General features: G+C 56.5%; 1 protein-coding gene across 1 annotated transcript in view; it reads left to right on the top strand.

Annotated features, from left to right (window-relative positions):
* Positions 1–12074, top strand: part of TFCP2L1 (transcription factor CP2 like 1) — a 58334-nt gene extending 46260 nt beyond the window's left edge. The window contains exons 9-15 of the mRNA XM_060301510.1: positions 511–559; positions 641–734; positions 2864–2954; positions 3755–3858; positions 6283–6425; positions 10715–10766; positions 12028–12074. Coding sequence (XP_060157493.1) covers positions 511–559; positions 641–734; positions 2864–2954; positions 3755–3858; positions 6283–6425; positions 10715–10766; positions 12028–12074 — 580 coding nt within the window. The remainder of the gene's footprint in view (positions 1–510; positions 560–640; positions 735–2863; positions 2955–3754; positions 3859–6282; positions 6426–10714; positions 10767–12027) is intronic.
* Positions 12075–12786: the final 712 nt, after the last annotated feature.

Raw genomic sequence — 12786 nt, 5'->3', positions numbered from 1 at the left:
TGTGTCTTTCTCTTGACATAAAAACCCAGGTGTTCAGGTCTCTGCCTCCCTTTGGGGAAAAACGTGAGAATGGTTTTCTCGTGGCGGATGCCAAACTGTGGGTGCTTGTTCGCTGCAGAATAATTCCCCGAGGGACTCCTCTGCCCTCTCCTGGGTGTGGCTGGCCCTTCGCTGTCCCAGCACTGAGTCCCCGTGAGGCGTGTGTCCCGGTCTGCTTGGTCAACCTGCCCTTCCCTCGTGCTGGGGCTCGGGGTGGGGACCACAGCATCTGGCCAAAACAAGCCCTGGAGCCGTAGCTGAGGGATGAGGGTGTGTAGTTAATCAGAGCCCCCGTCCACACCAGAGGCTTTGTTAGGGCTTTCCAGGGATGGAGCAGGTCTGTATTTTTCTCGAGGGCCCATTTCATTTCATGAGCCCCAGAGCAGAGGGAAGTGAAGGGCAGGCCGGCGAGGAGCCTCTCAGCCAGGAAGGAGCATCCTCGCCGCTCACCACCTCTCTTCTTCCTTTCAGCAACAGCTCCCCAACCCACCCGGTGGAGGCCCTGCCCGTGGGCAGTGACGTAAGTGTCCGCGGCTGGGCGCCGGCTGCCTGTCCCGTGCGCACCGGGCACCCCGTCAAGGCCCGTCCTCTCTGCCCGCAGCACCTGCTTCCCTCGGCCTCCACGCAGGACGCCCAGCAGTGGCTCCACCGCAACAGATTCTCCCAGTTTTGCCGGCTGTTCGCCAGCTTCTCAGGTGAGCGTCTCTGAATGGTGCTCAGACCCCGCGAGCATCTCGGAACGCTCAGCATGTGCGCAGGTCTGTCCTGGTGACCCAGCGCGGTCACTTGTGGTCACTTGTGTGTATTGGCCCTGGGCCGTGGGCTCGTGGGCGGTCCTGCCCCTGAGGTGTCCAGCCGAGCGTGGCTTTGCGGGAGGACCGTCTGGGAGCCTTTTCAAGGTGCCCCTCCCCCGCAGTGTGGGCTCTGCTTCGCCCAGAAGAGGCCCTTAGCCGACAGGCCAGTGCACACTCAGCAAGCCTCCCAGCCTTTTCTTTGCAAACGCTGCTCGTCGTGCTGTCTCCAGCGCCGTGACCCGGGAGATGGTGGTACAGCCACGGGCGAGAAGGGAAAGCAGCTCTTCCTTCTCTAAAGGTTTTTCAAGCCCTTGCTGGTGGTCCCATCAGACAGCAGCCCTGAGCCGGGGGCATTGGGGGACAGGGTAACAGCCATGAACCTTGCTCCCCGGCAGTCGGCCCAGAGTGACAGAGAGTCAAGTGTTGGCCGAAACCAGAAGACTGGCCCTCAAGGACATCTGTGGCAGTGGAAGGGAACCAGCACCCCATCCGTGGTCTTTGAGCTCAGCTTTTCTTTTTTTTTTTTTGGCTGCGCCGCGCGCCTTGCGGAATCTTAGTTCCTCAACCAGGGATTGAACCCGGGGCCCCCTAACCCTGGACTGCCAGGGAAGTCCCTGAGCTCAGCTTTTCTGAGCATGTTCTTTGTGCTGCGGGTAGACAGTACCAGGGCAGTCAGGCAGGGACCCTGTCCTCGGGCAGCTCTGAGTCAGCGCGGAGGTGTAAACCGCCCATCTCAACACGCCGTGTCCCTTCTGGGATGGGCAGGCTTGGTGGAGGGACCTGGGCCAGCCTGGGCGGGAGGAGGATGGAGGGGAGCCCCCCCTTAAGCAGGGGGTGGTGTGGGCCGTGCCGAGGAGGCGGCCTTGAGCAAAACCTGGAAAGGCAAGGGCACGAGCCAGGCGGGTGTGGGAGGGTGAGCTTTCCAAGCAGAGGGCAGGCGCAAGGTGGGGCCTGCCAGGTGTGACTACGGAGCGGAGGGCCCCGGTGATGGGGCCGAGTGGGCCGGGCGGCAGGTGAGGTCAGAGAGGCGCCCAGGGGCCCTCTTGGAGAGTGCAAGGAGTTTGGCTTTATTCCCCATGGAAGGGGAGCCAGTGTACCTGCAGTGTTGTACCTAAAACTGTATCTTAACTGGGGCAGGAAACGGGGGCGAATGCTGTGGCTGTAGACCACGTGGCTGTTGGGAAGTTTTCCGCAGAAGGCTGAAGGCATCCTCGTGCCTTGCAGAGTCCACCTGGGCACAGGGCTCTAGGGGACTCCTCGGGCCTCGAGGAAGGGACTCGTCTTCATCCACGTACCAGGATGCTCATAGACAGTTACTCATGATCGCCTCAAACTGGGAGCACCCCCAAAGCCCAGCGGCAGAGAGGGCGTACAGGAACTGTGCTTTATTCGTGCAGTGAATCCTACCTAAGAGTGGGCACGAGTGATCCACAACTACATGCAGCACGAATGAGCCCTTAGACGGAGCTTGGAGGGAGAGCCAGACCTAGAGAAGTGCTTAGTGTTCAGTTCTATTCACACAGCTGCTAAAAGCCAAGTGAAACTCCTCTGCGTGTGAGAAGTGGGGAGAGCAGTTCCCCGGAGGTGAGGGTGGGGGAGGTGGTGGCCCGTGGGATGGTGGGAATGTCCTGCCTCTTGACCTGGGTGCTGGGTGCACGGGTGCCCGGGCGCGTTCAGAACGGCAGCGTCGGGGAGCCGTGAGCTTTCGTCTCCGGACAAGTGCACACGCGATCACACTGATAAGATACGTCACTGACAGTGATGCCAATAAAAGGTGCAGAGGGAGGGCCAGGCAGCCACAGGCAGTGAGGGCTTCTGAACTTCTGAAAACGCCCGGCGGTTCCTCTGCCTTTGTGAAGCCAGTGGTTGAGCTTCTGACATCGCTGGGGCTGTGATCTCCTCGTGCTGTTTCTCCCTGTGGGATGCCTGTACCCCCTGAGGGTGAGGCTGGCTCGACCCTCCCCCGGGGTCTGCAGGTGCAGCCCTTCCCCCGCACCCCGGGTCACAGGCGGCTCCATGTACCTGCCCAGGTGCTGACCTGCTGAAGATGTCCCGCGATGACCTGGTCCAGATCTGCGGCCCTGCAGATGGGATCCGGCTTTTTAACGCCATCAAAGGCAGGTGGGTGTTGGTGCCCGCTGGGGGCACAGGGTGTGGCTGGGAGGCGCCAGGAGTGGGGTGGCGGCCCCCGCGGGCAAGTGAGATGCCGTGGCTCGCAGCCCACCCTGCCCGGAAAGCCCCCTCCTCCCCTCCCTCCCTCTTCTCTGTTTGACGGGGGCCTTGGCCTCTGAGTCTCAGCCCCTTGGCCGCTTCCTCTGGTTCTTAGATGCTCGCATGGTCCTGGGCTTCGAGCTGCTTCCTGTTGCTTCTGCTGGGGGCGGGGCAGGCGTGGATGGTGAGGTCTAAATGGGCACAATGTGGACAGCGCAGTTTTCCCTCCGGGTTTGAATCCCACATCTGCCTCTTAGGAACTTGGCAACTGGGCCGAACCCTTAACCCCCGTGAGCCTCAGTTTCCTCATCTGTAGAAGGGGAGGGTGGTCCTGGCTTCCTCATAGGTGTGTGAGGATGAAATGAGCTCAGAATGAGCCAGAGAGAGCGCTTGCTCTGACTGTCACCCCGGAAAACCTCCTATGTTGAGACTGGTGCCCCGGGCGGAGCCCCGCTCTGGGCAGGTTGCAGGACCGGGGTCGGGGGTGGGGGGATCGTCCACCCCCTGTCCCCAGCAAGCCTGTGCGAAGCTGTTAAGGTCCTTCCAGATGGGGTTCTGTCCCCAACAGCTCCTCGATGAAAGGCACTCTGTACCCCCGTAGCCTTCTTTCTTTCCCCCTAAGTCCCTCCTACTGCTCTTTCCACCCTGGGTTCTGGAACAACAGAGCTTGGTCCCTCATACCTGCTGTTTATTTCCTTTCCTCCTGCCAGGAACGTGAGGCCAAAGATGACCATTTACGTCTGCCAGGAGCTGGAGCAGAGCCGCGTGCCCCTGCAGCAGAAGCGGGACGGCGGCGGGGACCCCAATCTGTGTGGTGGGTTGTGGGGTGCGCCCCACACCCCTGGCCGGATAGAGGGCGGCAGAGTAACGGGAAGAGACACAAGAAGGAGAGGCAACACGAGTCCACGGCTGAGGACGCCTCTCTGATCCACCTTTCATGCAGGAGGAGTTCTTGTTGTACTTCATCCTGGGGGTGAAATGTTTAGGGCGGGCATCATCTCCCAGCATGGCTGGTCCAGGTGACCGATGTTCCACCTGGGGAAACAGGGCTGGCGAGGAGCTGCGTCCCCTTAATGCCACTCAGCTACTCGTGGTAGAACTGGAAGTTGGGCTTTCTGGCTCCTCGGCTGGTGACGAGTGACAGCTGTATTCCCAGGAGCGTGTCCTCCTGTGTGTTCCCCCAGCTGGATGAGACTTTCCCATTTGGTTCGGTCGCTGCACAGGGGGTTCTCGGAGCGCCTCTGGGGTACATGGCTCTTTGGGGTTGGCAGTTTTCAGCGTCTTGCTTCTGAGCGTTGTGAGTGCCGAGTCTGATGAGCTGCCCGGCCCCACCTGCGGGGTCTGGACTCTGCGTCGTCTGCAGAGAGAGCCCCCTGTACCTCTCTGCGGGCCCCTCCAGATCAGCAAGGATGCCCGAGACCCTGGGCTAAGGGCGTTCCATTTTCTTCCCCTAGCAGGAACTGCTCATGGTTTGCTGTGGGGGAAACTGAGGCACAGCGGCTGCCCCGAGATGCCAGTGCTGTGAGTGGCAGAGCCAGGATCCAAATCTCCGGGCACTGGCCGTTGGCGTCCGGGCCTCAGGACATTTCTGCGAATGTCCGGGTCCTTCCACCGCGGTCAGTCTGTGAAGGACAGAGCTCGAGTCTCGTGGTTTCCTGCACATGTGGCGAGGGCAGGCGCCCAGCCCACACCCCCAGCCTCAGAGGTGTGGAGAGCGCTGAGGTCTGGCTTCTAGCAGTGGCAGCGTTGGGATTTGAACCTAGGCTGGCCCGCTCGAGGGCCTCTCGTTTCCCCACGCGGCCCCCGATGAGAGGATTTCTGAGCAGTGGGTGACTGACCATCCGCTGGCTCTGAGCAGTACTGGTCCCCCCCACATTCCTCCAGGGACAGGAAAGGCCAGAGACAAAAGGTTACAGCCAGAGGGCCGCACTGCAATCCTTCTGGCTCTTTTCTGCCAGCAGTCCAAGAGTAAAATAAGAAAAAGTGGAACTGGCTCTGAAAAGTTGGGGGGAAAAGTTCAATGAGAATTCTGTTATAAAAAGGAATCTTACGACAGAGGCCTGGGATTCTTCCCCGGCGTTAGTTTGGGAAGGAAGGTTACACAGCGACCGCATTCTCTGAACAGGGTCTGGGTGCGGGTCCTCCTATTTGAAATCCGGGGAAGGCGAGTCTCTTGTGTGGCTGGAACCCCATGGACTCTGCCACCCCTTCAAAGGGAGCCGCCGTGTGCGCGTGCGTGCGTGCGTGTGTGTGTGTGTGCGCGCGCGCACGTGCTTTTAGCATACCAGGCCGCCGATCGGATTTGTTGAACCAAGGGTTCCTTCCTTAGTTGAGCAAGGAGTTTCAGCACCTCTTGTTTCATCCAGCTGTGTTTTACTTTTTAAGGGACTTGAAGTTCCTGGGCATTGCTTCATCCCCCGCAGTTCACCCACGGGGTTTGCTCCTCCCCGACTGGTTTGGGTTTTTGCTTCCAGCCTCAGGGTCCCTGTTGTCTCAACTGTCTGGTGATATTCCTGGTGCCCCCCCCACCCCGCCCTTTGGGGTCACAGCGCTCCAGCTGACTATTGTTTGTGCCGTGGAGAAGGGTAAGGACAGACCCTTTCTCTTCTGCCGTCAGGTAGCAATTATCTTACGTCTCACTCTTGGCCACAGGGAGCCGTCCAGTAACCCCTTTAACCAGTGGAAGGGAAGGAATGCAGACACAGGATTTTCTCCTCCATAGCAGGCCACACCTCAGAATCACCAGAAGCTTCTAAGAAATGCAGATTTCGGCAATTCCCCGGCAGTCCAGGGGTTAGGACACTCGGGGGCTTTCACTGCCATGGCCCCGGGTTCAATCCCCGGTCAGGGAACTAAGATCCCGTAAGCTGTGGGGCGCGGGCCCCCCAAAATTTTTTTAAATGCAGACTTCAGCCAGCTGTTCCCCCTCCAGCCTCCACCCCTAGATGGGCGTCCTTGGTCCAGGGTGGATGCAGGGATTCTCCATTTTACACAAGTCCCCCAAGAGAGAATGAAACAGGAATACAGAACGGAGCCTGGAATCTTGTCAGCTGGCGCTGGGCCGAGAGGGAGCCTTGCGGCTTCCAGACGCGTCCCCAGTACAGCCAGAACCCGCGAGTCCATCTGGGGGTGGACATTCTTACAAGCACGTTACTGGTTTGGGGGGTCGGGGAGAGTAGGCGGGCTCCTTTGAAGGCAGCCGCTTGTCCTATAGAAGGCCCTGTCCACCGCCCTGCAGTGTACCACGCCATCTTCCTGGAGGAGCTGACCACCTTGGAGCTGATCGAGAAGATCGCCAACCTGTACAGCATCTCCCCGCAGCACATCCATCGGGTGTACCGGCAGGGCCCCACCGGCATCCACGTGGTGGTCAGCAACGAGGTGAGCACTGCAGTCCCGCCGGCCCGAGGCGCTGGGCCCAGGGCTACGGGCGGGAGCCGCGGACCCACATCCGAAATGCGCCCTGCGGGGCTTGGGGGTGACTTTAAGCTGAAGATGGCAAACCGGGTTCATCTGCCTATGGCCTGCTCTCAGCTGCAGGGGCTGCCCGGGGAGCTGGGAGAGAGGGGTCTGAGGCCACGACCATGGGCTCTGAATAGCTGTCGCCTCTCCATCTGGAACCCCGCCCTCGGCCAGGTGCCCTGCTCGCATCCCTGCCTTGGGGCGCTTACAGTCAGGGCTGTGAGGACTCAGACGCAGGTGCTCACCCAGGGCAGGGGCGGGGGCTGGGAGGGGGCAGGCCCAGGAGAGGTGACATGGGCTGGGTTGATGATGGAGAGGCCGGGGCTCTCGGGGAACAGAGGCGTCCTATGCTGAATGGTGAAGGTGCCACAGCCTTCCAGGGTCTGTCTCTGGCCACACAGGCCTCTGCAGGGCATAAGCGGCCCCTGACAGAGGACACAGATACAGAACACGGCCCCCAGGCGACCGTGCCCTCGAGTGATCAGATCCCACTGCTGGCTCCTGAGGGAGTTATTAAACGGGCTTGATGACATGTTTCAGGCGTTCCTGCCTGTTGTAGAACAGAAGCTTTTAAGCTTGTCTTATCCTGGACCCCTTCTCTTAATAATAGTAATAATAATAATTATGAGCACTAGCGTTCCATCAGCGCTTACTGTGTCCCGGCGACTGTTCTAAGTGACTCATTTAATCCTGGCAGCCTCCCTGTGAGGCAGGTGCTGTCATGAGCCCATTTCACAGATAGGAAACAGGCACAGAGAGGCTGCGTAATGGCCCCAGGGTGCACAGCTCGTAAGAGGTTGGGCTGTGGTGGGAAGGCTGGTGGCCCGGCAGCAGAGCCTGAGCGTCGAGCCCACAGACTCTCCAACCACCCCTGAAATGAGGCGTTTACACAGAACTGTCCTGATAGGAGCAGAGGTGGAACCCTGAGCCCCCAGCCCAGCCCCCAGCAGACCCTCCACCCACCCTGGGAACTCTGCAAGCCTCAGCAGAAAGATGATGGAGGGGACGGTACAGGAAGGGGGGCTGGGAAAGCAGGGAAGTTGTGGGCTTCGGAATTGGACCCATGTCCCCACCTGGACTGGCTCCTCGTAGCCGGGTGACCTTGGGCTAATCTACTTAATGACTTTGAGCCTCAGTTTCCATGTCTGCAAAATGGGGATAATTCTATCCATCAAGCAGGCTGTAGTAAGGATAAAATAGAAAACAGTGTCAGGTACCGGCAGATGCTAAATTAGCCAGGCACTTGTTTTGGGAAACAAGTGATGGAGAGATCCTTAAATTTGACAGCGTATAACATGTAAGGCTTTTAATGGTCTGTATATTTCATAAATCATCATCATCAGGAGCAATCCTGTTGTCACTTGTCATCATAATTGCCCAAGCCCCCCCTACGTGGGAGTCCTCCGTTTCATAGGAGTTTCATCCTGGGGGTGGGCAAGGTGGTGTTTTCCTTCCTTTTTAAAAAAATATTTATTTATTTATTTTATTTTTTGGCCGCGCCGTGTGTTAGTTGTGGCACTCGGGATCGCTGAGGCGTGCGGGATCTTTCCTTGCGGCGCGTGGGCTTCTCTAGTTGTGGCATGCGGGTTTGCTCTCTCCAGCTGTGGCGTGCGGGGTGAGTTGCCCTGAGGCGTGTGGGATCTGAGTTCCCTGACCAGGGATCGAACCTGCGTCCCCTGCACTGGAAGGTGGATTCCTTACCACTGGACCACCAGGGAAGTCCCTTCTGTCCTTTTTAATTAAAAAGTAATTCACAGTTCGTAGAAGTCAGGCAATATGAGCAGAAGGCAAGTGTGAAAGGCCCTTATCTTCCCCACTCTCTTTTCCTAGCGGAGTTACCTTAAGTTGGATGTAATTCTGCCAGCTAACTTTTTGTGCGTGTGCCCATTGCATGCCTGAGTGTGCGTAGGTGTGGGTTTTTAAAAACACACAGCCAGGATCCATTTGAACAAAGGGCCATTGATCTGCAACTTGCTATTGTTGTCACCAGTTCAGAATTCCTTCCACATCGTTACAATCGAGTGTACGGTGGCTGCTTTTTGGCCCCCGTTTCACAGATAAAGCACATGTAGCCCAGAGTTGCTGGCCTGAGCAGGTCCTGTAGAATAGCCGGGACGCGTGAAACGCCCTGAGCATCAGGCAGTAGTGACGACATGGAAAACTCGTCAGTTTGCATCTCACAAATGCATTTCTGCCGTGAAGACAAAAGCCAAGAATGCTCAGAACCCTTGCAATTTCACAGGTCCCTGGAGGGGTTCCTTCCCCCAGCTTGCCCTGTGTCCCCCCCAGAGCAGGCAGTTAAGCCAGTGAAGCAGAGAACAGAACTCAAACGCCACCTCCGCTAAGTAGGTGATTCTTATTCCCCTGAAGTCTCCTTGCCTCTTAACCCCGAATCAGTTGGAAACCTTTGGTTCTTAACTGCCCGGAGCACTGGAGGTGGCCTGGCCAGCCGTGCAGCCGGCCCCTGGGGTGCAAGGGCACTTCATTAAACAAGGCGGTTACTGATTAAGCCCGTGTGGGCCCTGCTTCAGGTTTGGCATGCCCCAGCAGTGGGGTTGCCAAGAGTCCCCGAGGGAGCAGGCCGGCAGCATAGCGTGAATGTACTTCATGCGTCATTAGGGCCTGGGGGAGGGGCAGGGGTCGACAGGTGGACGGATTTGCAGGATCTGGGGCAGTCATGGGGGGGGAGGGGGCAGTAAAATGTGGGTTGTGCTTTTCATCTGGAAAGGGGTTTTGCTGTCCCATTGGCCAGTATGTGTGTTGTGGGTATGTTTAGGTAGATGTGTACATTTTTCATATTGTTTAAAGGTGTCCTGTGAAATGCAGCATACATATTTAGAATAGAGGAAGCTCATTTGTAGAGTTTAAAGAATAACTAAAGTCCTCCATGCCTGCACTCAGGTTAGTGCGGTGTTTGTTAGAACCCCCTTTGTGGGCTAATTTCACGTTCCCCTCCAGTGCTGGTTTGAATTTTATATTGATCATTCCCTGGTTCTTCTTCAATGCATTCTTTAATTTCACCTATTTTAAAACTTTATAGAAGGGGGATAGGAGTGCCTTCCTCAGGGACTTACGGTTTTTGATTCGTGCATGTTGAGGGGCACTGGAGGTCACCGGCCCTGTCGAGCAGCCGGGTGTGATCAGGTCCTTGTTTGTTCCCGCTGCTTCTACGGCTGGGTGACGTGAGGGCTGTTTCTAGTTTTCACTCATAGAGACAGCGCTGCTCTCAGCATCCTTAGGTGTGTTTTGTGTGTGTACATGCAGGAGCTTACCTAGGGCACCTGCCTGCAGGAGAGATGTGTGTGGTCGTCTGTGCTGCGTCCTGTGAACAGTTGTAGAAAGCAGTCATTTGGATGAACGACCCCCCCCAGAAGAGGATGCCCATTCCCATTGCTCTGCATCCTGGTTATATATATATTTTTATCATCGAAACAGCCTCATTTTACAGACAGCGCCTGGAGACAGGAAGTTGCCTTATCTAAGGTCACCGGGCTGTTAATCAAAACGAGAGCTCCAGAGAGGGGGCTGGTGAGTAATCATAAGCTTCCTGCCCCGCATTTGTAGACGCAGGGAGTGGACTTCTGTTTATAGTTGGTCCTCAAAGGACTCTGATATGCAGAGCCTACTAATCACGAGGGTTTCGTTAAAGCATTGTTTTCTTAATTGAAAGATGGTTTAGTTCCAATGTCGTGTTAGTTTCAGGTGTACAGCAAAGTGATTCAGTATATGTGTATATACATATATGTATTCTTTTTTTCGATTCGTTTCCCTCATAGGTTGTTACAAGATACTGAATATAGTTCCCCGTGTAGAGCACTTTAGTTTTTTTATCTGGTGCTGTTTTACACACACCCGCTCCTGTAACGTGTCCTTATAGGGATTGGAAAACCCAGTCACTAGGAAAAAAGCAAAACGAAAGCAAATCAGGAACAGTTTAGTCTTGTATTAAACGTTTACATCTTCATTCCCTTCCAGGCTTCTTTCCATCCTTTACATTCAGTTTTTGTTACTCGAAACTGTAATTGCTTTGTCCATCTACTCTGTGTCACGTTCTCTCCGTGAGGGCTAAGCATAAGCGTGTTCCTGCACTTGCGTAAACGCGGCGCCTGTCATTCCTGATGCTGCGAGCAGCTGGGCTCCGTGTCACTGAGGCTTTTCAGTCTCTGAACTCGTTGTTGAAGGGACAGGGTCTCTCTTTTGCCTTTCAGATGGTGCAGAATTTCCAAGATGAATCCTGTTTCATCCTCAGTACCTTAAAAGGTAAAGCCCCCGCCTCCCTGCCTTTTCTTGTTTAATTAAAGGATGTTGGCTGCACTCCCCCCGGGTTAACGGAGTATCGGGGAGGGCAGGCTGGTGAGTGGGGCCTGCATGGGGTGGGCCCTCGAGAGAGTGTTACCTGGGAACATCCTCTGGGAAAAAGAAACACACACTTCCCGGGAAGCCTAGCCTCGGAAACGTGAGAAGTGGTGCGGCTGGCGCCAAGGTCACTTTGAAAGGGAAATCCTGGCCAGACAGTATGTGCTTCACGAACCCAGTGCCAACGAGAAGTACCGTAAGTCCTCTACATACGAACCTTCAAGTTGCAAACTTCCAAAGATGCGAGCGTGTGTTCACGTGTCCAGTCACGCAAGTTAGTTCACGTGTCTGGCGTACATTGTCACGTGCACGCATCCTCTACAAGTGGTTGTGCTTTTGTGTACTTTACTGTACAGTGTCGTATAGAACACAGTAGTACAGTATCTTTATTTTGAGCCCAGGATGTCCGGAAGCAAGTGTAGAAACAGTACTACATAGCTGATTGTGTTAGTTGGGCACCTAGGCTAACTTTCTTGGACGTACGAACAAATTGGACTTACGAACGTGCTCTCGGAATGGAACTCGTTCGTGTGTAGGGGACTTACAGTAAGACCCGTTTGAATGTTTCTAAAGTGTGGGTCTCTGGGAGGAGTGGGCATGGAATACAGCAGCTGAGTCTGCAGGCCGTGTGGATCGGGGACCCGGGGCTGGGTGGTACCAGGGGGACACGGCGGACCCACCTGAGGAAGGGGTCTGAGAAGGAACTCACATGCCAGGAAAAGTGGGAGACCAGCTGTGACCCCCTGTAGGGCTGGGGCAGGTGAGTGTGTGGGGTCAGGTGGGAATGAAAGCCCCCTGACCGGGCCATAGACCCTGGACCGTGGCCCTGGACCCTCCCCCCTGTTCTCTGGATCTAGCTGCCGGCTGCCTTCAGAGCCCTGGGGGCCGCCACGCCCAAAGCCTCCTCGGACATAGGCCCTTCAGTCCTTGGGCCTCAGGCTGTGGTGGAAAAGCCCGCTGTCAAAAAGAAACTCAACAAGGCAGCCGTGAAGGTGTACGTTGAGATTTCTGCTTTCGTCAGCTTGCTTTTTTCTGCACAGTCTCATTTGCGTGGCCTCTGCCAGTGTCCACGGCAGGGTGTCTGCTGGTACCCTAATCCCATGGCCCCCAGGTGCCACAGCGGCCTGCCTTTCTTCCTGTAAAACGCCACGTTTATCTCTTGCAGCCGAGAGCAATGACGGCTACCACGTCATCCTGAAATGTGGCCTCTGAACAGAGACGAGCAGGCAGCCACCTCCTACCCTCAGCCCCACGGACCCCCTTGGATGTAGAAATCGCACCCCGGGAAGCTGCGGCGAGGAGGGACCTGGCCCAGCCTGTGAAAGCCACAGACCAACCCCTAGCCGAGACCCTCGGAGGCCATGTCTCTGGCGGGCAGAAAGCCTGCCCCTCCCCCTAGCCCCAGCTTGGGCGCGGTTCCTTGTTTTTCTTCCCAGCCCTGCCATTCTGAAGAGGCCGACGGTGGGGCATCTCCTCTGATGCTCCCCTAGTTGGAGGCTAGCTCACCGGGTACCTGGGTGCCACCTGTACTGGTCCCTGCCTTCACCCTCTTCTCTGGTAACTGGCTCAGTGATGGGGCTGCTGACGAAATGGGGGTTTGCGACGGTTCTCCTGTCTTCGTGTCGGTTTCCCGTCTCCGTGACCCTGCTGAGCATCCGTCTGTCCTGTTACTGGGTGGATCGATGGGAGTTGGGTTTATTCTGTGCCTCCTGCTTCTTTCACATTTACCTTGATTCTAAGGGTCTGCTGCTGCTCGGAGCCCAGAAGTGGGCTCGCATCTCTTCACTGCCGGGCTAGACACGCCACGGGGCCACACAGACCTAGTTCTAAGGCCCTTGGGAGGGACAGGGGGAGGCTAGAAAGACTAATTTTAGGCACATTCTCATGAATATAAAAGGGAAGAGAACCAGATGATTCCTCTTGA

Source organism: Globicephala melas, chromosome 7 (genome assembly GCF_963455315.2).
Source record: "Globicephala melas chromosome 7, mGloMel1.2, whole genome shotgun sequence".
NCBI classification, from domain to species: domain Eukaryota; kingdom Metazoa; phylum Chordata; class Mammalia; order Artiodactyla; family Delphinidae; genus Globicephala; species Globicephala melas.
This window is presented reverse-complemented; position numbering and strand designations above follow the sequence as displayed.